Source organism: Macrobrachium rosenbergii, chromosome 2 (genome assembly GCF_040412425.1).
Source record: "Macrobrachium rosenbergii isolate ZJJX-2024 chromosome 2, ASM4041242v1, whole genome shotgun sequence".
NCBI classification, from domain to species: Eukaryota; Metazoa; Arthropoda; class Malacostraca; order Decapoda; family Palaemonidae; genus Macrobrachium; species Macrobrachium rosenbergii.
Genome location: NC_089742.1, coordinates 71,084,396 through 71,106,888, shown reverse-complemented (window position 1 = coordinate 71,106,888; position 22,493 = coordinate 71,084,396). Strand labels below are relative to the sequence as shown.

Here is a 22,493-nt window from a genome sequence, read left to right as displayed (position 1 = left end):
CTGCAAGGTTAGATTTCTTGAATGCTAACTTGTCCACCTTGTTTTGTTCAGCTATTTGTTAGTGATAATAATGAGAGAATTATCACAAACTAAATAAATGAAATACAAAACTACTGTATTTTTAGTCACTTTCATAGGAACAAAGAGGGTTTATTGGTAACAGGGTTCTTTTCTTCTATCACTGATGTAAGTTGGCTCTCGTTTTTTCTATGTGGCGTCTCATTTGACCGCTGAGTTCTGGTGCCGCATTTTCCGTATCCAGTGCAATTTTTATAATTTTATCCGGTTCTTACTGTGTCCATTCTACTCAACTATTACCTCATCCTCAACTTTAAACATTCTCAGATCACTGAATTGCCTTTCTATTAATGGGGAAAACATTTAATATAAATTTTGTGGTTGTTTCTCTCTGTCTATTTTGATTTTTTTAAAGGCGACTAGAGTTGCAATAACTAACCTAACCGTAATTTTAATGCGCTCCACTGACTTGCAAGTCACTGCAAATGTTATTTTGAAGAGAGAGAGGATAGGTGAGATGTTGACAGAGTAAGTAGATCGTACCGGTTTTTATTTGTTTTCTATTCATATACCTTATTTACCATAACTATTTCCGCACAACCCCTATATCTGTCATATTTTTAGAGATGGACACCCGTCTCGTAATGATGTTCCCCTATGTTGGAACAAAGCAAAGAAATACAATATCTTCCTGAAGAGGAAGTTTTTAGAGGAGCAGCTTCTCAGCTACACAGAAGACCTAAAGGGCTTCTCTCACTCCGCTGCCGCCAGCTGTTGCGTGAGAGTTGCTTATATATGTATGTGTTTACTCTTCCGCAATATTCTCCTGTAACATGACAACTCTGGCGGTTGATTCTACTCCTGCCAATCTGTCAGTGATCTGCTTTTAACGTTTGTGCTTTGTATGTTGAATTGATAATAAATTTTCCATCATAACTAACATGCGTGTATATATATATATATATATATATATATATATATATATATATATATATATATATATATATATATATATATATATACACACATTTAACATTGATGTGATCACTGTCACATCCAGGATCCTGGCCACATCATGCTTTAAATGCTCAGTCGGGGATGAATCCTTGTTCAGTAACACGTCTCCAACTTTAGCCGGTTCATACACCTACTCAGAAGGTTCATCAGCGGCGAAAGATCACCAAAATCGTCACCCATTCTCTCTATATAATCATCCATATCAAAATACTGCGATCCATCATTTCATTTAGGTATTCCAACACTTTTCACCCCATCAATTCTTTTTATGGCGCATGTTCTGTGCATACAGTTCATCTCAACAGCTTCAACATTTTCCTTTTATCCACGTTAACATTCTAAGTTTGCTTCCCAAATCTTTTGCCATACCCTTTTACCGTTCTTGTTTTGCCAATTCTGAGATTCACATTTTCTCTCAGCCTAACGTAAGAATCATCGTATGTGAGAATCAACCACTCCCATTCTTCCACCATCCATGTTAGTATTCATCACTCCATTTTCTTGGTTTCCATATACCCCATAACTTAACTCTTTCTCACATTTTGTTGCAATTCTATTCTTTAACCTCTTAATTGCCCTCTTTATGTGCGTAACAATCACTTCCACAAGCATTTTCAACTTTACATCAATCTTTTCCATTTTTGTGTCACTCAGATATTCCTCTCTTTTATCCATAGCATTGGAAAAATCTTAAATACTTACTCCATCGACCCAGGACTTCATTCACTTCAGACATCATCTCTCCAGTTACATCTACTGCCCTAGGATCCATTTATTCATTGAATTTTTCCTTTGCATGAACACTCCCTGCTGGTAGTTGTGCTTCAAAGAGTCTTTTTCTTCCATTAACCATTTCTCTTTCTCATCCAACTCTCCTGTATGAACAAAGATTCCTCATAGGAACGCCATATGATATATGAAACTCCTCCATTCTCCATTTCATTTGTATGGACATATTTCTTTATTTTATAAACTCCTGATTTACTCATACTACCTCCATTTCTATAACAATAACCCACAATTCAACCATTTTTATTTTTTTTTTTTTTTTTTTTTGCTATAAAACTCACTTGCCCTAACAACGTTTACAGGCGCTTTTTCACCCAGATAATGTATTCTCAACACTCAAACCACACTCCAAAATTGGCAAAAGAGTTTAACCATTTTCATTTACTCCAGGAACTCCATATTTTCCAACAAGGCCATCTCTTCACCTACCATTGCATTTAAACCCCCTATCACAACCACCCTATCATATTCTCAACACTCATCTGGGGACAGATTGAGTGTGTATGTGTCATAGGACATAATACATATAATTTCTATTATTTTTCAGTGAATATATGTCATATCTGAATATAACAATCATTCAGTCTTCCAGAAACTAGACTTTCTATAAAAACTTTAGGGAAGCATGAAGTATACATCAGGTGGGGTGAGGGGACCTTAGTGGGAATAACCCCGCAGAGAGCTAGGACGCTGTGCCCTGACTTGAGTTGAGCTGTATGCCTTTCAGTGTTACTAACATAATAATTAGGTTGGAGGATGCAGTGTCCTGGTTTAGGTTAGGTTTGAGAAAGTTGGTTATGATTTCAATCAGACAATCCAAACCTGGAGATTACACACACACACACACACACACACACACACACACTCCTTTCTTGGATTTCTCTCTTCATACGTACATTAATCACATCATATATGTTACTTGGTGATATTTCAGATGCTTTATGTATCTCGTTGTATGCATCATTGTATGGCCTGTCCGCCGATATATATACTTGCTTTTTACATTTTCTGTAATGCATTATATTTGTCTTTTTATGCCTGTTAACAAACACAACCTTCATAAGGACGCAGCGGGGGGCCTCAGGTTGCCCGCTACCTTTCCGTCCGCTTTCTGTATTATAAACACCTGTCGAGAATAATAAAGGATGTCTTTCACTTCTGACATTTCTTGAATCTCACAATATAATATATATATATATATATATATATACATATATATATACTTATATATTTCCTGTAACGAAAGAGAGGTGAATGGTGTAGTGCATGAAGGGTGCTGCTGGTGAAAAGTTAAGTATACCTTAGTTTAACCAGACCACTGAGCTGATTAACAGCTCTCCTAGGGCTGGCCCGAAGGATTAGATTTATTTTACGTGGCTAAGAACCAGCTGGTTACCTAGCAATGGGACCTACAGCTTATTGTGGAATCCGAACCACATTATGACGAGAAATGATTTTCTATCACCAGAAATAAATTCCGCTAATTCTTCATTGGCCGGTCGGAGAGTCGAACGCTGGGCCAACAGCGTGCTAGCCGAGAGCTCTACCCAGCTGCTGGTGAATATCCCATATATCTGAAGTAGCTGATGGTATCGAAATTTTCTGTATAGAGGGCTCTTCCACAATTCAGTAGTTGAGGAATGAACGTGGCAATGATCATCGTCTTATCTTTTTTGGGGTCTACCAAATATACATTGACCCGTACATTGATGTATACATATCAGATGAATCGATATTTGAAACATGATGTATATAAAATGTAATCCCGCTGTATTTATCATAACTGTTGCGGTGATTTAGACAAGCAAATACGGATACATACGCGCGAGCGATGCATGTACACACCCACATTATATATATACAGTATATATATATATATATATATATATATATATATATATATATATATATATATATATATATATATATATATATATATATATATATATATATATATATATATTAAAACCTTTTTTATGCAGCAGCTAGCAGCGTGTGATGCAGGTTCTAACATGTCTCCGAAATGAAGCTGTATTATTAATCCTGTTTATATTTCCATGTTGCATCCTTGGTCAAGTTGGAGGAGATACACTTCGAAAAGGGACAGGTGTTTAATGCATGATATTTAGGAACAGATTCAAGGGCGTTAAAGAACTGGAAGACCAATCAAATTCCGAAGAAAAGCCATTTTGGGTGACGTTAGTTTGATAATGGACATCATTATTCTTGAAATAAATATAATATAAAAAGATATATGGCACAAGTTCGTTGAAGTACTATGTATCCCGCGGGCTCTAGGAAATATGTTGATGGCAAACTGACAACACTATTTTGAAGTGTTGAAGTCTAGCCTCGTTAAGGCCTTGACACAAGCTCATCCACTGCTTTGCCTTTCTTCCTTTTTTAGGCCAATAATTTTATTTTATTTTCATAGTTTGCATTCATTAAATAATTACACAAAGAACCACCGTCAGTGGTTTTCATACTTCAACTGAGCTAAGAATATTTGCCATATAAGGTATCGGCAATCATTACGTGTTAGGGTTCTTGGCTTTCATCGATTATAAGGTATATTTCAAGTCAGCTGCTTGAAAATTAGTTTTCAAGTGCAGGATATTCGTTCTTTTTCCTTAATCATTCAATTGATCGAATTTCATTTCAAGCCTTTTAAAGCTGGGTTCTTGACTACATAAAACCATTTCACACGCGAACCCTGTGATGCTCAGTTCTTTTATATAAGCACTTTGAATGTTTAGAATTATTTCGTCTATGCGTCAATAATAGAGGCGGAGTCAGCCATCAGGCAGGGAGTGAATGCAACTCGCATAAAGTTGACACATATCAGATTTAGTAATAGCTCATTTCCGTTTTAATTCCTGAAAATTTTTATGCATATTTAGAGAAAATATATGATCGAAAATAGAAATACTAGCACTTGAAACTCATTCACTGGGATGTTTTAATTTTTAGAACATTAAGAAACGAAATTCTAGAATGCTAAGTCTCAAATTTGATTAATTTCATTTAGATTTATAAGGTTCAGATTATTTTTTATCATATATTCTTCATAATCTTACACTTAGAAGCACAAAAGAATGTATTGTGTAGCGTTTAAATAAAGGTAATATAAGAATCTCTACCAAAATTCTTTGTTGCCGCCACTGAATGGGTTGTTTTTGGCGAGTCCTATTAGTGGTTGAACATTTTGACAGTCGTAACATGGGTGAAATTTGATTATTATTCCTGGTTAGAATACCCTCCTCAGAAGGGAGATTAAGATAGCAATGGCATCCAGCAACCTAGCCTCGAAACTCAAGAAGAAAGCGGTGCGGGTGAAGCATCAGAAAGTGAAGCTCTTTAGAGCTAATGAACCTTTTCTCTCTGTCTTTATGTGGGGAGTTAATCACACGGTAATAAGACGACTTCTCATGTTTTTAATTTTATGTTTTAATGAAACTGATCAAGTAAACAACTCAGTACGCTGTAAAGAGATTAGTCTATGTTGTAATGTAACACTTTTTTGTGGGAATTGTTAAAATTGTTAATGCCATTTACCCTAGGTCCTATCTAGCCCAGCCTTGAGGCGCCGTCAAATAGGCTGAAACTTATTTCTCATCTTTACACTTAGCCTACTAATCTACGTAAACATTGTTCCATTTTGAACTTGGACTTAGTGATCCATTGCTTAAGGAAATTTATAGGCCTGACGTGGCCCAAGCTAGCCAAGTTTAGCCTGACGTAGACCTAGGCTACCCCAACCCTGGGCTAGACATTCACGGATTGGAATTGATAGTTTGCAGGACGACGGAATCACGCTATAATACTATCCGAATGGAAGTTAGGTCCATTTTTGCTGTTTATGTTACTTGTGGGGGTCCACGGGGTGCGAAGCCCTCCCTGCCAGGACAGGGCATGGTGCCATAGCTTGAGTGAGGTTTAGGAAGGAAAGGTCTAGTTAGGTCAGGACACAGCATTCTAGGAAAGGTTAGGTGCGTTTTCATCTGCTGAACCTGAGTCCATCGTTCTTCACTTGCCCCAAAGGATGTGTATATTTGAAGAGTAGCCAAGGTTAACCCGTAATAAGTTACATACTTGTAAACAAGGTTTACTCCTTCAGTTTACAAAAACTGAAAATTATTTTCTTGGCTTAATCAATGCCAAATGGTCCCAAAAGAAAGAAAATAGCATTTTAAAGGCACACAAACAGCATCTAAAGGTTCCAAACCGGAAGTTTGTATTAGGGGTGTATCCTCCAGCTGGCGGCTGAGATTTAATCCTCATGGTGTTGTCCATTTGTGCCCTTTTTTTTCCACTTTTTTTTTATTTTGACTCTCCATACCTCCCCTTATAGGTCCCCTAATACACCATTTTTTCCACTGTTATGAACAATTGATTATATAAATTTCTCTTACAAAATTGAAATTGAAAACAAATTTGTTTTACTTTTTATTCAGTAATACAACTTACAAACTGTATTTCCTTTTTTCTCTCACTTTTACAAATTTCTGAGGGTGTGATATTCTTCAAAACAAGGTTACAGACAGTGGCATATCACATTCACAGCAGTGGAAGCAAGTGTCTTCTCTCTGCTGTGGTCGATGGTTTGTATATCAGCAGACATAGCAAGCCCTTTGTACTATGTTTTTTGGCACCTAGTGGCGCTGGCATCGTACGAATGAAATGATGTGCAGAAAGTTGGGTTGGATCTCCAGCAGCAGAGTGACGACCTGGTGAGGGGAGTTCAACAGCGTTATCTTTTCAAGGCTGGCATATCATTTCAATTATGAAATCTGGCAGTGTACATTTTTTTATGGTTCTTGAGCGTAAACAGTATTTGTGCATCCAACATTGTGATATCTAAGATGTGAAAAAAAGTTTCTTGTACCATTTTAGTGTCTTACAAGCACAATCAATAGGCTCCTGTCTTCCTGGAATAAAGATACTGGAAGAGGGCTAGAGATGTTTACCAATTATTGACAAATAATATGATTTTTATCAAGATAAGACTAAGTAACACTATACCATTTCTGACACGGCCAGCCCTACCTCCCCAGCAACCTATTACCTCTCCTCCTCCATGCAGTTCATAGAAATGGACGACGAGCTGTCTTCCTCTTGGTGGTGGTGGTGTCAAGGGTGGGGTGGGGGTATTGGATGGGATGGGGGGATCACAAAGAGCACTGTATTGCCATTGGTGTGATTAATATTATTAAATTAAGATAAAAAATAAATGGAAGTAGCCCAAATCGAATAAAAGAGCCCAAGTCAAATCAAAAGTAGCCCAGAAAGTCACAAGCAGCAGATTGTGAAATCTGGTCACCAAAGTTTTAAAAAGCAGCCCCATCTGCAAATTGTAGCCCAATCTGGCAACACTGGGCCGGCATCAGGCGCTGTTGCATTTCTGGAGGTTTGCCAAGTACCCATCCAACATAAACAGTATCCATACAATGAGCTATGAAGGCGTGCAAATTTAAAAACTTAAGAACATCATATGACGTGGATAACCTGTGTGGGACGACTTCTGCAACACATCATATGACATGGTTGACCTTTTATGGGTTAAAATATCAACTAATGCTGCAAATTCATGAGTTATCCTGTGACCATGTCTAAATCTTAAATTTAGTAGAGGCCAAGGCCTGTTAATATTATTTTTCAGGCTAGCCTGTGTGTCACGATATTGTCATCGTGAGTTGTTCTACATTGGCTTTTCTCTGTATGGGGTAGACATGAAATGAGTTCTTTCCTCCATTATCCATTCCTGTACTCTCTCTCTCTCTCTCTCTCTCTCTCTCTCTCTCTCTCTCTCTCTCTCTCTCTCTCTCTCTCACTCTGCACTCTTAGATCTTCATCTTTCCCTTTTTCCACAGTTTCATGGCCTTCCATTTCTGGTCCTCTGGATAACATACTTTTCTGCTGTTTCCTCTTTCATAATTCAATCTCTCCACTGTACTTTGCACTTCAATCTCAAGATACTATAGTCACACCTTTTTAAATCTTGTCAGTGTTAAGGTGGGGTTCCTTAATGATACATCCTATAAAATGACATTGCTTTATTGGGCAACACTCTTGCTGAGGTGAACACAAGTCAGTCCCTGATGTACTGTACACAACAACGTGAATCCAAACAATGGATTGGTACATCTAAATAAAAGTCATCATACTGAAACATCCCCCATTTCATTAAAAAGAAAATTAGAGTACATTTTTCTTACACAACACAACTGATTCATTTTGGGGAAAGCGTGCTAGGAAGGCATAAACATCATCTCAGGATTTTTCAAAATCAGAAACAAACTTAAGAATACTGTATGAGTGTGACATAATTCACAACTGAATATACTGAATCACTGAAAACATTAATACATTAGCATTGTACATAAAGTACTTCAATTTCAACTCAAATGTCTTCTCAGTAGCGTATGGGCTTTACAATGTTTTGTTTGGGTTTTCACTTGGAACAGAGGCTATGGGAAGCCTAACAGGTGATAATGGCATCGCTGGTTCTATTTCACGTAGGTGATGTATAATGTTCTTATGCTCATCGTTGTTGTTGTCTTGCACAGTTGCATCGCTGTCAGTGTCATCGGCTGGTAAAACCTGGAATACAGATTGTTTTATGGCATTTCCTTGCAAGTTCCTTCAAAAACTTTTGGTTTCTTATTTCACTACCGTTGGGGGTAACTAAGGTATACGACCTGGGCTCAGGATTTTTCAACTTTTTAGTAGCAGGAAACCAATTTTTGCCATCTTGCAAAAGAACCTTCATACCAGGTAATAACTCACTCAACTCTGAACATGTATGAAGATCATAATTGCTTTCAGAGTTGTTGCTGGTCTCATGTAGCTTGAAGTGATGATCCATGAGATCAGGGGTTGTCTCCACTTTAACAGGAAGGCTATTGGATATCTTCCTCCTGAATGAGAGTTCAACAGGACTTTTCATTCCGTTAGAAAGAGGGCATGCTCTGTATGCTAGTAAGACTTTGTGGATATTGGAGCCAGACATTTTTGGCTTTTCTTTTCACTACACCTACCATCCTCTCAACCAATCCATTAGATTGGGCATTCCTTGGGCTACTGGTGATATGAATAATACCTCATTCTTTAATAAACCTCTTGAATTCAGCAGATGAATATTGGGGTCCATTGTCAGAGTACAGGACCTGACTTGGGCCATGGATGCTGAAAAGTTTGCCTAGAAAACTTATAACAGCTCTTGATGTGGTATCTGGGCCTAGCTGCTGAATAAAAGGCATATTACTGAAATTGTCAACTACATTTATCCCATTTAAAAAGATCTGTGGAAGTAAACTGCTGTGGGAGATGGGGGGTTGATTGTGACAGCATAGGTTCATTTGGGTATTTTCTGGCATTTACAGGCTTTCCCGGCAATCACCTGTTAGTTCAGCAATATACTTAAACATGCCATTCCAGTATAGGCATTCCTTTGCGCTAATCTGGCTTTTAGAAATTCTTAGATGTCCTTCATGTATTCTCTTTAAATATTCAGTCTTCATTGACAGAGGGGCTAATAGATGTTCTCCAAAGATTATAACACCATCTTCAACAGATAAGAAATCCTTCACTGAAAAATATTGACGAATCAACTTGGCAGAATATTGGCTGACTCAGGCCAACTGCTATTCACTTGCCCTTGGGGTATGAAGAGCTCGTAGTATGGGTCCATAGCTTGTTTGACTTTCTAACTGTCTGCGAGATCTGTATGAGATGAACGGCTTGTTCTAGCTGGACTTCTGCTCCAGATGACTGCTGGATGCTTGATAAATAATCTGCAAAAATTAAGTCTTTTTCTTGGTTTGTGCCTAATGGTGACATCATATGACTGAATATGGAGCAACATGCGTTCGAGCTTTGGGGAGCCTGGCTAAGTTGCTTGAGATCAATGCTTTCCAGTGGTTTGTGATCACTAATCACAGTAACAGTTTTGCCATATACAAAACAATGAAAATTTGCAGTGGAAAAACAACACTAAGCATTTCTCTCTCAATATTAGCATAACACGATTCCGCTTGTGTGAGGGACTTTGAGGCAAAAGCAACTGGTCTCCCATCTTGCATCAGAGCAGCTCCCAGCCTATGCTGCGAGGCATCTACTTCGAGAGTAACAGGACTTGTTGTATCAAAATAACGTAGTCTCATATCAGAATGAACCGCTTCCTTGAGTTTATCAGACGCTCTCTGATGGTCAATGGTACATTCATATGGGACTTCCTTTTTGAGTAACTGCCTTAAAACCTTAGTTTTCTCTGCCATCAGGGGTACAAAAGGACTTAAATACTGTACAGGACCTAAGAAACTTTGTAGTTCCCTCACGCTTGATGGAGGGGGTCGTCGATTGATTTCATGACACTGCTGGGTCTGGTTGCATGCCATCCTTGGACCATACAAGACTGTAAAAATTTATGGTTTATTGTCGCACATGACATTTCTCAGCCTGAAAAACAAGGCCTTCTTCCCCAGCCACCTTCAGTAGCTTATGAAGATTATAATCGTGTTCCTGTATGTCTCTTCCATAAACTACAACGCCATCAGTTATACCAATATCTCCTTCTCCTACTTTTCCAAGAATCTTATCCATCCGACACTGAAAAATATCTTGTGAAACACTAAGTCCAAAAGTCAGACGGAAAAAACGATACTTCCCAGTTGGACTCTGGAAAGTGTAAAGTTTACTGCTCTCTTCATTAAGCGTGATTGACCAGTAGCCATTTTTGGCATCCAACTTTAAATAAAGGACACATCCTGACATTTTGTGGTTATCTTATGATAAGTCCTCTTCAGTGCAACATTCAGGTACATGGGATCAAGACATGCCCACACTCACCAAGTCTTCCGCGTAAAAATTAATGTGTGTATCCACTCAGATGTCTCATCCTCTGGACGCTTCTTCACAACACCCAAAGCTTCCAACTCTTGTATTTTTGTAATTATCTCATCTCTTAACTGAATCGGATACTTTCTAGGCAGAACGACTACAGGACAAGATTGGGGTTTTAACTCAATGTGGTGTTCACCTTTCATCTCGCCAATTTCTCCAAAACATTTTGGGTACAAATTGCACATTGCTTTGTACATCAGGTATGGGAGCAGGCCCTGAGGTTTCAGGCTCCTTCTTGATGCTTGATATATTCTTGCTTTCCTTTATAGCTCTAATTCCTAGTCTCACGGGCATCAGATGACAGAATTGCTGGTCCGTTAGTATTATAGGCATAAAAAAGTAAACTGACAACTGGGGATTTATCCTGACTTGTTGGTATTGGCCTTAACCTTGGGGGTTACTTTCCTCAAAATGGTAGGGGGTTTGATATCTAGTGTAGCCATAATTACTTGTCATTCCCCCTTTAAATTAGCAATGGCAGCTACATTTACTTCTGAAAAGTCTGCAGATCCACAATTCAATGGTGTGTCTTCATAATGGATTTCTTTAGTTTCTTCAGTCATTTGGTTACTGTGGACTAGGGTTTTCCATATGCCTCGCTGATCTTTTCCGTGGACATGGCTCATGACATGCTTCATCGTCGGGACAGTGGACGACTTTTTGTAACCTGACAGACACCCTCAAAATGACTCATTCGACTGCAGTTCTGTCACTTCTTCCCATAGGGGTGACATCTTTTGGAGGATGATGACTCTGTCCTCATTTTATATCTTTCAAGGACATGCTTTTCTCAAATGGTGAAGTATTATAGAGCGTTCCTTGGAAATTCTGTGCTGTCTCAGTAGCATCATTAAGGATAGTGCATTCCCCTTAGAGATCATCTTCCTTCATGCTCCCGACCACTAGATTCCCTTTATCAGTTGGAACGTCATTTGTTCATCCTTAATATTTACGTGAAAACTACAATTACAGGCAGTCCCCGGTTATCAACGATCCGGTTTTACAGCGCTTGTCTAGATATGAAAATCGGCAATTTTCGGCGCCAAAAATCACCAATTTCTGCTTATCGGCGCCGATAATTGGGTATTGGTGCCAATTCATACCTAACAGAGGCATCGATAACTGAAAATCGGTGATTTTCAGCACCGATAGGCTCTGAAAATCGCTGATTTTCAGTTATCTTCACGCCTTCAGAACGGAATCCCCACCAATAACCAGGGACTGCCTGTATTGGCCTTTGCCTTTAACTGCAAACATAATCTTCAACTGATTCTGACTCACCCTGAGACATCGATGCCAATTCTAACCTCATCACCCATTTTTTGTGTGCCTACCATTTGATCAGCAAACTCCCAAAAAATAACATCTGTATCTTTCTTTTGAGTACCAGTTAACAGTCAAGAATCCCATAACTGCTTTCCATGTGACCCAGCAGAAAGCTTTATATAGTGCCATTGATTTTCTGCTTCAACCTTATTGATAAATAAGTAACTTTTGAGGCATTTCCACACTGGTAATCATAATTGCTTATGCACCCTTATTCACAAGTATTGTAAAGACAAAAATTTGCTTTTAGCTAAGGTCTTTTCCCTGAAAAATATAATAGCAAATTATCATAATCTCAAAATTATACCCTATTCTCCAGAAGAGCCTTAGTTCATTATTCTACAATTCCTCAAACTGAGCAAGGATGCATAATACTGTATAATACAAAAAAAAATATCATGATCTTGCTGTCATACATTCATTAATGTTGACAAATAAAAAATATTTTGTTGTAGGCATCAACACAAAGAAAATTTTCAAAGAATATCAACAGTAAGGGCAGTACCAGCTTACATGACTGATCTTCAAGGTCAAAAAGCGGACTAAGTAACAGCAGAGTCTCGAAACGTTAGGCTATACTGAACAGTATATGCTATTCAGTATCATTCAAGGAAGCATAAAAAAAAATCAATAAGATTGTACCTTGCTAATCATTACATATCAGCATAAATTATCATGCATCAGCAACTCAAAACACTGGCAGCGTATTTGATACTTCGGCGGCTGTGTAGGGTACTTGTAATGTCTATAATCACTGCACAAAAGTTGCACACTTGATCTGGATCAAGGTTATATCCTCATGATGATCGCAATCCTTCACACTTTTACGTCAAAAGTGTAGATCATCGGAAGGTCTCGACCCACCAAAACAACTTGGAGACTCAATGCATAGAGTCAGGCTCAGTACAACAATTTCAGCCACTCATCTTCAGAATCTGTTGCCAATTCTTTCTGTATACATTCTTGAAAACTTGCCTCAGCTGCCACCATGTTAAGGTGGGGTTCCTTAATGATACATCCTATAAAATGACATTGCTTTATTGGGCAACACTCTTGCTGAGGTGAACACAAGTCAGTCCCTGATGTACACAACAACATGAATCCAAACAATGGATTTGTACATCTAAATAAAAGTCATCTTACTGAAACAGTCAGTACTCATGTTTGTGCTGCTTATTATAGTTCAAGCTCTAGCCTATGCCCCAGCCATACGTCTTTGCTCTTAATTGATGATTTACAAGTACAGTAGTGCAGTCATTTGCTCTTTATTGATGATTTACAAGTACAGTAGTGCAGTCATTTTTCTCTAGTTAATCCATTGTGCTGTTACTTTTTTCGTATTACCCTCTCAGATCCTGCCTCATAGTCCAGTGTGTCCTTAAGGTAAAATAAATACTCCAATTCATCTAAGACGTCACTTACCCATTAATCACAATTCTATTTTATATAAGTAACTTACCAGGTAGTTACATTGCTATTAATTTCATTTGCTCGGAAGCTAAAATATGAAATTTGCGGGTCACACTATTTTGTTTTGGTTAGGTGACTCGCTCCGCCCACTTTTGGGGAAAGAGAGGAACAACTAGCGAATGGGCTTCAATTTGTTTTTGATGCAGTTGTTAGCAGCAGCTTAGTGATTTTTGGAATTTGTCTTTTCTTGTTGTATTACATCTTTTGATGAAGTACTGTATTCTGTCTTGGTAGCCGTTACAGCACATTTAGATAGTGTTAGGTTCTTTTAGAACTTTAATTGTGACTTTAATTGAATTGACTTATCCTGATTTTGACTTTAGCTTACTTGGTTTTATTTAGTCAGACGCAAGTTCTTCTAGCTTTAGGTACTGCAGCAAAGGATGCAATAGAGTACTCGGTTAACCAAGGAATCTTATGACTCTCATATGATCTGCACAGGCTGTTGGGACAGGCGTGTTCAGAACAATTGAAGATGTAGTGAATGTGTTGACTGGGACTTGGAAAAAATGGAAGACTCTAAAATCACATTTGAATAAAATTGCTAGGGATAAGAAGAGGAAGGCTACTGCTAGGCAGACCAGCAAATCTTTAGCTAGCCAGGAATCTCATAGTTCTGTTAATACTGACAATGTTGATGTTCCTGTGATTTCTGTTAATCCTATTGCCAACCCTTCTCCTATGCAACCCTCTCCTTTACTTGGCTCTCTTGCTTCCGAACCCAACCCCATAACCAGCCTGGAGTTAAAGATTGATAAAAGGTTCTAGTTGATTGTCGAATCCATCGCACAGTTAGCATCATCCGTTAAAGTGCTTATGGATAATGAGTGAGTCCGAGTCTCCAACAGTGGAAAGTCAGACTGTGACTTCTAAATGCTCATCATCTTGTAAATGCTCAGCTTCATGTAGAGTGTCTTCTGAGCGTCCTCCAGTGCCTGAGTCTGAAATGAAGAAAGAGCAATCTTTTAGGTTCGTTTTAAGTCCTGGCATCTAATATTTTGGAGAACATGAAGGTGCATATACATTATTGTATAGGAGCATAACTCTATATCATAAATGTACGTAGGCTATTTGTTCTTAGTGACTGTCATTTTAAAGGGCTTTTGGACCCATGCACAGGGGCCCCCTCTTGCCGCTTCTATTTCATTATGGCTGAATTAAAGCGGTTTTCTCCGCAAGGCTGCTGTTCGCTGCATACACAAGAGTCTTGCTTCCTGAATGAAATCCAACGTCTGGCAGCAGTAAGATCCACAAAGAATACCAGATCAGGTAAGAATGTTTTGGGTTTCATGCAAGAAACCTTTCGCTTAGTTGACAGAGCAGATTTTGTCTAGCTGCACTACCCACCATCCTCCTCTCAATGTGGAAATCAGCTGTCTTTAACAGTGGGTAAAATTCATCCTAAATAATATAAGTTTTCACAATAAAATATATTATTTGGATACTTACCCACTGTTAAAGAAGACTCCACCCAGCCTCCCCACAACTTAGTGGGCTGTCAAGGAGAATTCTGACAGGAGCTGAAACATTCTAAACACACCTGGTGGAGAACAGGTGTATTAGACAATCATCCGGGCAGCCATTTGATCTTTTGTTTGAATGCTGACTCACATATCTGTGCGGAGATATAAGCTATCTTTAATAGTAGGCAAATATTCTATCCTTATAATAAAATTTTACTATGAAATTTTATATTTTATAGTGATATTTATCTCATATGCCAAAACAAACTTTTATGGTTTTTATAACCTGAATTCAGCCAGAAACTGAAATAAAAATATTCTTTTAAGCAAAGTAAATTATAATACAGTATAGGTAACAAATACAGGAGAAGGAAAATACTAGGTTTTGTGTCAGTCTCCAGAGTTGTAGTATTTTTGAGGGCATGCGTGCATGCTCAACCTGAGATAGTGTTATCAGTTTGGTTTTTTATGTGTATCCTGTTATGTAAAGCTGTGTTAGTGGCTTGACTATTTCTAGTCTGAGACTTGTATCCCTCAGGGCTAATTATTCAGAATCATCAATATCTTTGGGTCATTTGGTTTTAAAGAAATGGTAATTACAGAAATGCATCTTAACCTAACTAGGGTGGTGTCATACCTCACCAAGACCCTCCCAAACCTTTCTTAAAAATTATGCAAGGCTAGAATTTTAAGTAAATTTGATTTTTTGTCATTTTTGTTGTATTTTTAAATTTGTATTGAAATATTGGGTATACTGTACTGTATTCCCAAACTGTAATGATTATGAAAAATTGTTAATATGTATTAATAATATAAATAGAACTGTTTATGTCATTCATGTAATTCCATACACAAGTCCAGTTCTTTTTGTGTCTCGGTATATTTGGCCTTTCTATTTGTGAGCTCAAAAAGACTTCACCTTTTTATCAGAATTAGATAACTGATTCATTTGGCTATGAATTTGCATAGCAGCTATAGATGAAAGTGCAGAGGAAGAATATGCCCTTCAGCCTTGGACAACATATAATCTGATTTTACATATTAGTCCTGGTTCAAAGTGGTTCTTTGGATTCTTAAATGCTATCTGACTGGTTATTTCAGTTTTGATCTTGCGGTGGAAGGGTTGATAGGTTTCTGTATTTTTCTTCTGTTTTCATCCATTTTACAGAGGTTAATGTTAATGCTTATTTAATTTCTTTTCTTTGGGTGTTTTATTAATGTTCTTCTACATTGGATTTGTGTGTGTGCATGTGGTATGTGGAATATTTAAAGCAGTGAGTAAAAAAGTCAATAAAGGGAATGAAACTTTAGATATGGTTTTATCCTCAGAGGACATAATGACATCCAATCTAGCTGTTGGAGACAAATTATAGAAAACCCGCTGTATTATACAGTAAACTCTTGATTATCTGGATCTTCCTTATCTGACACTCGACAATATCCGAAACATCCGGACCAGGGACCAGGGACCAAAGATAGTATATAGTATACATGTGTGTGTATATATATATATATATATATATATATATATATATATATATATATATATATATATATATATATATATAATTAAAAAATATGAAAAACTCCTCTCCAATGGTTGGTCATGGGAGAGGAGGGGCAGTAAGGCTGTGTAGAGGAACTCACTCAGAGGAAAGGTTGTTTTGGAAGGTGGGTGGAGTAGGAAAGCAGTGTCCCTGGCTGTTAAGGGATGGGAATGTAGTTTGGGATGGGTGGAAATGGGTAGGAAGGCAACTGACTTCACTAGAACTTTTTTGTTTCTTATAAGTAACTTACCAAGTAATTACATAGCTATAGTTTCCACTCGCTTGGCTGCTTAAATTTTAAAAAATGCGGTAGCAATTCGATAGTTTAGTGTAGGTGATAAGCCCTGCCCACCAACAGGAGTACTGGAAACGACATAGAGAAAACCTCATCAGGGATTTGCTGCAGCTTTTGTTTACTGATTTTTGGTTGTATGGCTGGATTTCAGTGAAGTATTATTGCCTTTTTGAGTAACCTTCAAGCTTTATTAGCTGTCAGGATAATTTTTGTAGTTCTTTGGTTATTAGTTATGTCTGATTGAAGTTCACCGATTTTCGCTGTTGTAGCGAAAATTGCAAAACCAGATTAATCAATCTTCACATGATTCTCATACAATTTGCAGTAAATGTGGGGGCAGAAATATATTAGGGAGAAAACTTGTGCTAAATGTAATTAGTAGCAAGAGCAGAAGGTACTTAATCTCAACTAGACAAGTTAGAGAGAGATAGAGAAAGGAAAGCGGCTTCTAGAGCCTAGAAATGAGCTTTCTTTAGTCTAGTTTCCTACTGTAGCCTAGGTTAGAAGCTATCTCTGCTATTCCTTCTTCCCCTCTTCCTTATTTTTCTCCTGCTGCTAGCCCTCCTATTTTTAATCCACCTTCTCCAGCGCCTGGCTCCCTCGCTTCCGAACCCAATGCCACTGCCAGTCTTGAGTCTAGGTTTAACAAGAATTTAACCTAGTAGTGATATAGTGAATTGGAGGAGGTGTCTACTCATCCTGCCGATGCTCCTATACCAATGTCCCTGTCAGACTCCCTAAACCTGGGAGGAGGCATACTGGAAGTCCAAGGGAGGTCAGTGGGGTTTGCCCACGGGTAGGCGCCCCCTCAGTCAAACCTGTTCGTTCCCAGGTATCGGCAGACAGTCACTGGAAAGGCACCTTGAGAGGAGAAAGTATTGTGCAGGTGGAGGAGGTGGCTGTTCATCCTGTTGATTCTCCTATACAAAGGTCCCCATCAGACTCCCTTAAACCTGGGAGGAGGCGTCCCTGAGGTCCAAGGGAGGTCGATGGGGTTTGCCCACAGGTATTCGTCCCCTCCGTCAATCCCAGGCTTTGACAGATAGCCTTTGGAAAGGTGTCTCTGTGGATGTGCATCAGTTGTCATCCAACTCTCAAGATCCCAGCCCGGACTTGGAAGCACTGCAAGCGCTCTCTAGATTTGTCTTGTCCATTGAAGAGACAAGCAGGCAATGCTGGCAGCTGTTCTCTGCTGCCACGTTAGCGGTTTAAGGAGCCAAGTGCATTCCTCAACCTTCCCCAGCTACGTGAGCATCCACTGCCAGTTTCGGAGCACCTGGCGCCAGCTCTTGAGCACTTGGCACAATTTGTCAAGTGCTCAGTGCCTGTTTATGAGTATCCAGCACCAGCTCCCAAGTGCTTAACGCCAGTTGCCAAGCACCCTCTTCCAAGCACCTGGCACTAGCCCCCAAGCGCTTGGCACCAGCTCCCAAGCACCCAGTGCCAACTCTTCAGTAATTATCTCCTGCTTGAAGCACCAAGACCTGTTTCCGGCCACAGGTCTCCTAGCCTACACAGCTCTCCTTCATATTTATGGGCAAGCTTTCCTGCTCATTTTTGGCTCCTACTAGCCTGCCTGATGAGGAGCCATCCAGATGGCAGACCTATGCTCCCCACATGGTGCTTTCCTTATCTTCTAGAAAGACACTCGAGATTGAAGTTTGGTTTTCTGCCAAGAGGGAGCAAGATAAGGCTCCCTTCGGTTTTCCTCCCTCGCATTTAATCCATAGGAGGTTTCTTTCCTACACCACTGGGGAAGTTCCTTCTTCCTGATACTCGGCTTTTTTGTCAGCTAAAATTATGTTTGTCTTCAGCAGAACCTGACCTACTTGTCAAGACCTCTTGGAGTTGTTTGAAGCTTTCATTTCCTTGGACTGGATGGTGAGAGTGGATGAGCCTACCGGGGACTCTAGTGCATCAAGACATTCGTCAAGTTGGGCAAACTTCTCATGAGTGTTGCAATTCTTCCTCTAGGCCAACTGGGATGGAAACACAGCCAGACACTACACGTTTTCCATAAACCCGGTAATCAAGTCGGATCGGCATGGTGGCGGTCCAAACGCAGACTTTTGAAAGGAAAGCCCTTCATCCTCTGAGCCCAGACTTAGACTTCTATTTAGACTCCTCGGTTCTAGGTTGAGGAATCCTTTTGGGATGCGCCATTCTGCCCTTCAAAATGATCAGGGAAGTGTTGAACAGGTCTTGGGCTCATCGCAACATTACAATGATTCTCATAGCCTGTTCTGGCCCATGGAAGAATGGTTCCAGGGCCTGCTACAGTGGTGGGTGGACCTTCCGAGACTCCTTCCCCTAAAAACCGTGTCTTCTCAGACAACCTCACTTTAATAGATACAACAGGGTCGTCCGTTCTTGCCCTTACAGGCTTCAGACTGTCTGGAAGCTTGTCAGAGCGTAAGACTTCAAGATGCACTGCAGAGGCTATTGCAAGATGCAGGCATCGATTTCCTAGCCACGTCTTTCAGGTTAAGTGGGCATACATCCAAAGCTGGTGTCTCAGACTCAGCATCCCTTCGGAGACATCTGTGACCCAATTTCAGATTTCCTTCTTTATCCGAGGAGATCTAGGAATCTCTCGTCCTTCATCATTAAGGGTATCGAGCTGTGTTTAGTTCAATGTTTAAACACAGGTCCTGAATCTTGTGTCAATCCCACCTCGTCAAGTCTTGTGATACGCCTAAGCACAAAAGGAAGATCCAGTCTCCTTGAACCTGGACGTAGTGTTGAAGTAGCTGACAGGTTCCGCTGTTCAACCCCTTCATTCCTCTTCTCAGAGAAACCTTACTCGGAAGACTCTCTTCCTTGTGGCCTTGGCTACTGCTAACATAGTGAGTTCCAAGACATCGATAAAGGGTAAATTTTTTCACAAGGAGATGCAGTTTACTTCTTTACCCTTGGATTTTTAGCCAAGAACGAGGACCCTTGCAAGCCCTGGCCCCGCTCTTTCTCAGTTAAGACCTTGATGGATACCTTGGCTCTGAGGAGGAAGAAGAGAAAGTTTTTTGTCCTGCTAGGGCATTAAGGTATTACCTGAGCAGGACCAAGAAGATCAAAGGACCATCCAATAACCTCTGGTGCTCTGTCAAGAACCCGTCTCGCCCTCCAACTAAGAACACATTGTCCTTTTTCGTCAGAGACCTAATTTCTGAGGCACACTCTCAGTTTCAGGAGAATATTTTGCCTAATTTTACAGTGAAGGCTCATGACGTCAGGACAGTCTCCTCCATTTTAGCTTTCAGGCACATATTTCACTCACCCTTCAGGCACATGTTTCACTCCCATTTTGCAGTCAGCCTACTGGAAGTGCAAACCAATCTTCATGCCTCACTGTTTAAAAGAAGTTGAAAAAGTGTTTGAAAATAGCAGTACCTTGGGGCCATTGTCAGTGGCTGACATGGTATTGGGGGAGGAAGCCTAGGAATCTCTTTTTTCCTGCTGTCTCTTTGCCTTAAAGTAGGTTGTTGAATTTTTGGGAGCCAGGGGGTGCCTGGAGTACCCATCAGTCTCAGTGGATGGGTTGTGGTGTTTTCAGTGTAGGTGAAATCATTGTCTGGTTGTTTTTATTGTGGTACTGTGCCCAGGGCAAGGGCACTTATTGATGCTTTGCTAGCCATCAGACATATCCTTTGCTGCAAAGCTCCCACCCAAGCAGAGGTGCTCCACAGCTAAACCACCACACCACTACAGGTTGAGATGAGCACCAACCAGAGGCAGTAACTACCACAGTAGCTCTCTTACCAATTAAGGAAATGACAAGCATTGTCTTCAGTGCTAGCAGTTTTTCTATTTCCAAGTCATTACCATAAGTTAATGTTTTGGAGTAGAATATGTCCATGCATCCCACCTCCTGTCAATGTAGGATTTATCTATGTAATTACTTGGTAAGTTACTTACACAGTATATGAAAATGTTATTTTCATGATAAAATTAAGTTTCATATACAGGCAGTCCCCGGTCTACGATGGGGTTCCATTCTTACGCCACGTCATAAACCGAAAATCGTTGTAAACTGAAAAATTATCGAAAATTGTCAAAAATCCAAAGAAAACCTTACTTTTAATGCTTTTGTTACATTGAAAAAATGTAAACTGCATTTTTATTGAGTTTTTCATCAAGAAAACCTCCAAATTTTTATTATTCTGCCATTTTGGAGCCACATTTCTTCTGTTGGATCGGCGGCGTAAGCTTCATAACCCTGGAACATGTGTCGTAAACCGGGAAATAATTTCTGATGAATATATTTGAAAAGCATCGTAACCTCAGAACGTTGTAAGCCGGACCAGTCATAAACCAGGGACTGCCTTTATACCTACCAAGTAATTACGGATTGGAGCCCTCCCTCCTCCCCTCTCATGGACATAAGGACACAAACAAAATGAGATTTTCTGCTAAGTCGTTTCCAATACTCCCGTTGGTGGGCAGGGCTTGTCACCAACACTAAATTATCGAAGTGCTACTACGATTTTTTAAATAAAGGCTGCCACTCGAGTTAGAACTATAGCTATGTAATTACTTGGTATTTATATATGAAACTTAATTTTATCATGAAAATAACATTTTTGTTAGATCATAGTGTCCTTAGCTGTGCTTGTAGAGTGAATTTCATTTTTGGTAGATTGTACTAGGTTAGGTTTTCAAAGAAGATTACCAAACTTATGGCTTATGTAACAATTCATAACCATCCTTTTTAATTAACAGCCACTTACTATATTGCATGATCACCACTTACCAAAGAACTGACATAAACAACATTAAGTATGATGTAAACAAATGAATTGGGAAACGTGTTTTGAAATTTTAAGGGATTGTATTTTAACGTAAAGTACAGTAAACCCCCCGTATTTGCGGTGGATGAGTACCACACCCCACGCGAATAGCTGAAACTCAAGAATACTTAGAACCCTTCTAAAAACACTTAAAACTGCTTATTTTGATAGTTCAAACACACACAAAACAAACTAAAAATGCTTATACAGATAGTATCCTACTTACGATGGGGTTAGGTTCCAAAAAAACCATTGTTTGTTGGAAAAAACGTAAGAAATACCAAAACGTATCTCGAATATAGCCTAGCCTACATTAGCATATTTGGTACCATGTATACATTGTGGTAGCCTAGCCTACACTATAAAGTATACTCTATACATACTGTACATGGTATAGTAATTATTAATATCAGCTAATTCTGAGGTTCATGCAAAGTGAAATTGAATAACAAACAAGAATTAGCTTAGCCTACACCCTGGCATATTGTATACATAAATGGTAGCGTAGCCTACATTATACTGTATTCTATATTCACATATCATTCAGTATTATACAAACGTCAACATAATGAATATGCATCTTTTCCATGGATCTTTTAAAAGTTATGCCTTAATTCACTGTATCCAATAATATTGTATATATGCTTATGTTGCTTTTGTATTATAAATTGTGGTCATGGCATCTCAAAGTTTTGGTTTGGAAATCGTTTATGCCGTGTTTATTTTGCCATATTTAATTCGGTTCAGAGCGCTTTTCTTGCTTCTAGTTGGCATAAATGAATCTCTAGATACTTTATTTATATGGGGCAAGGTTATTTTTGTTACACGAAGTGTTTTTAAATCGAAATATAACTAAAATACATCTCGTTGTGAAATTAATTTA

At 39.1% G+C, this 22,493-nt stretch overlaps 1 protein-coding gene across 1 annotated transcript in view; it reads left to right on the top strand.

Moving 5' to 3' along the window:
• Positions 1 to 4,991: 4,991 nt before the first annotated feature.
• Positions 4,992 to 22,493, top strand: part of PIP4K (phosphatidylinositol 5-phosphate 4-kinase) — a 109,821-nt gene continuing 92,319 nt past the window's right edge. The window contains exon 1 of the mRNA XM_067120637.1: positions 4,992 to 5,234. Within this exon, the coding sequence (XP_066976738.1) occupies positions 5,109 to 5,234 (126 nt within the window). The 5' untranslated portion in view covers positions 4,992 to 5,108. The remainder of the gene's footprint in view (positions 5,235 to 22,493) is intronic.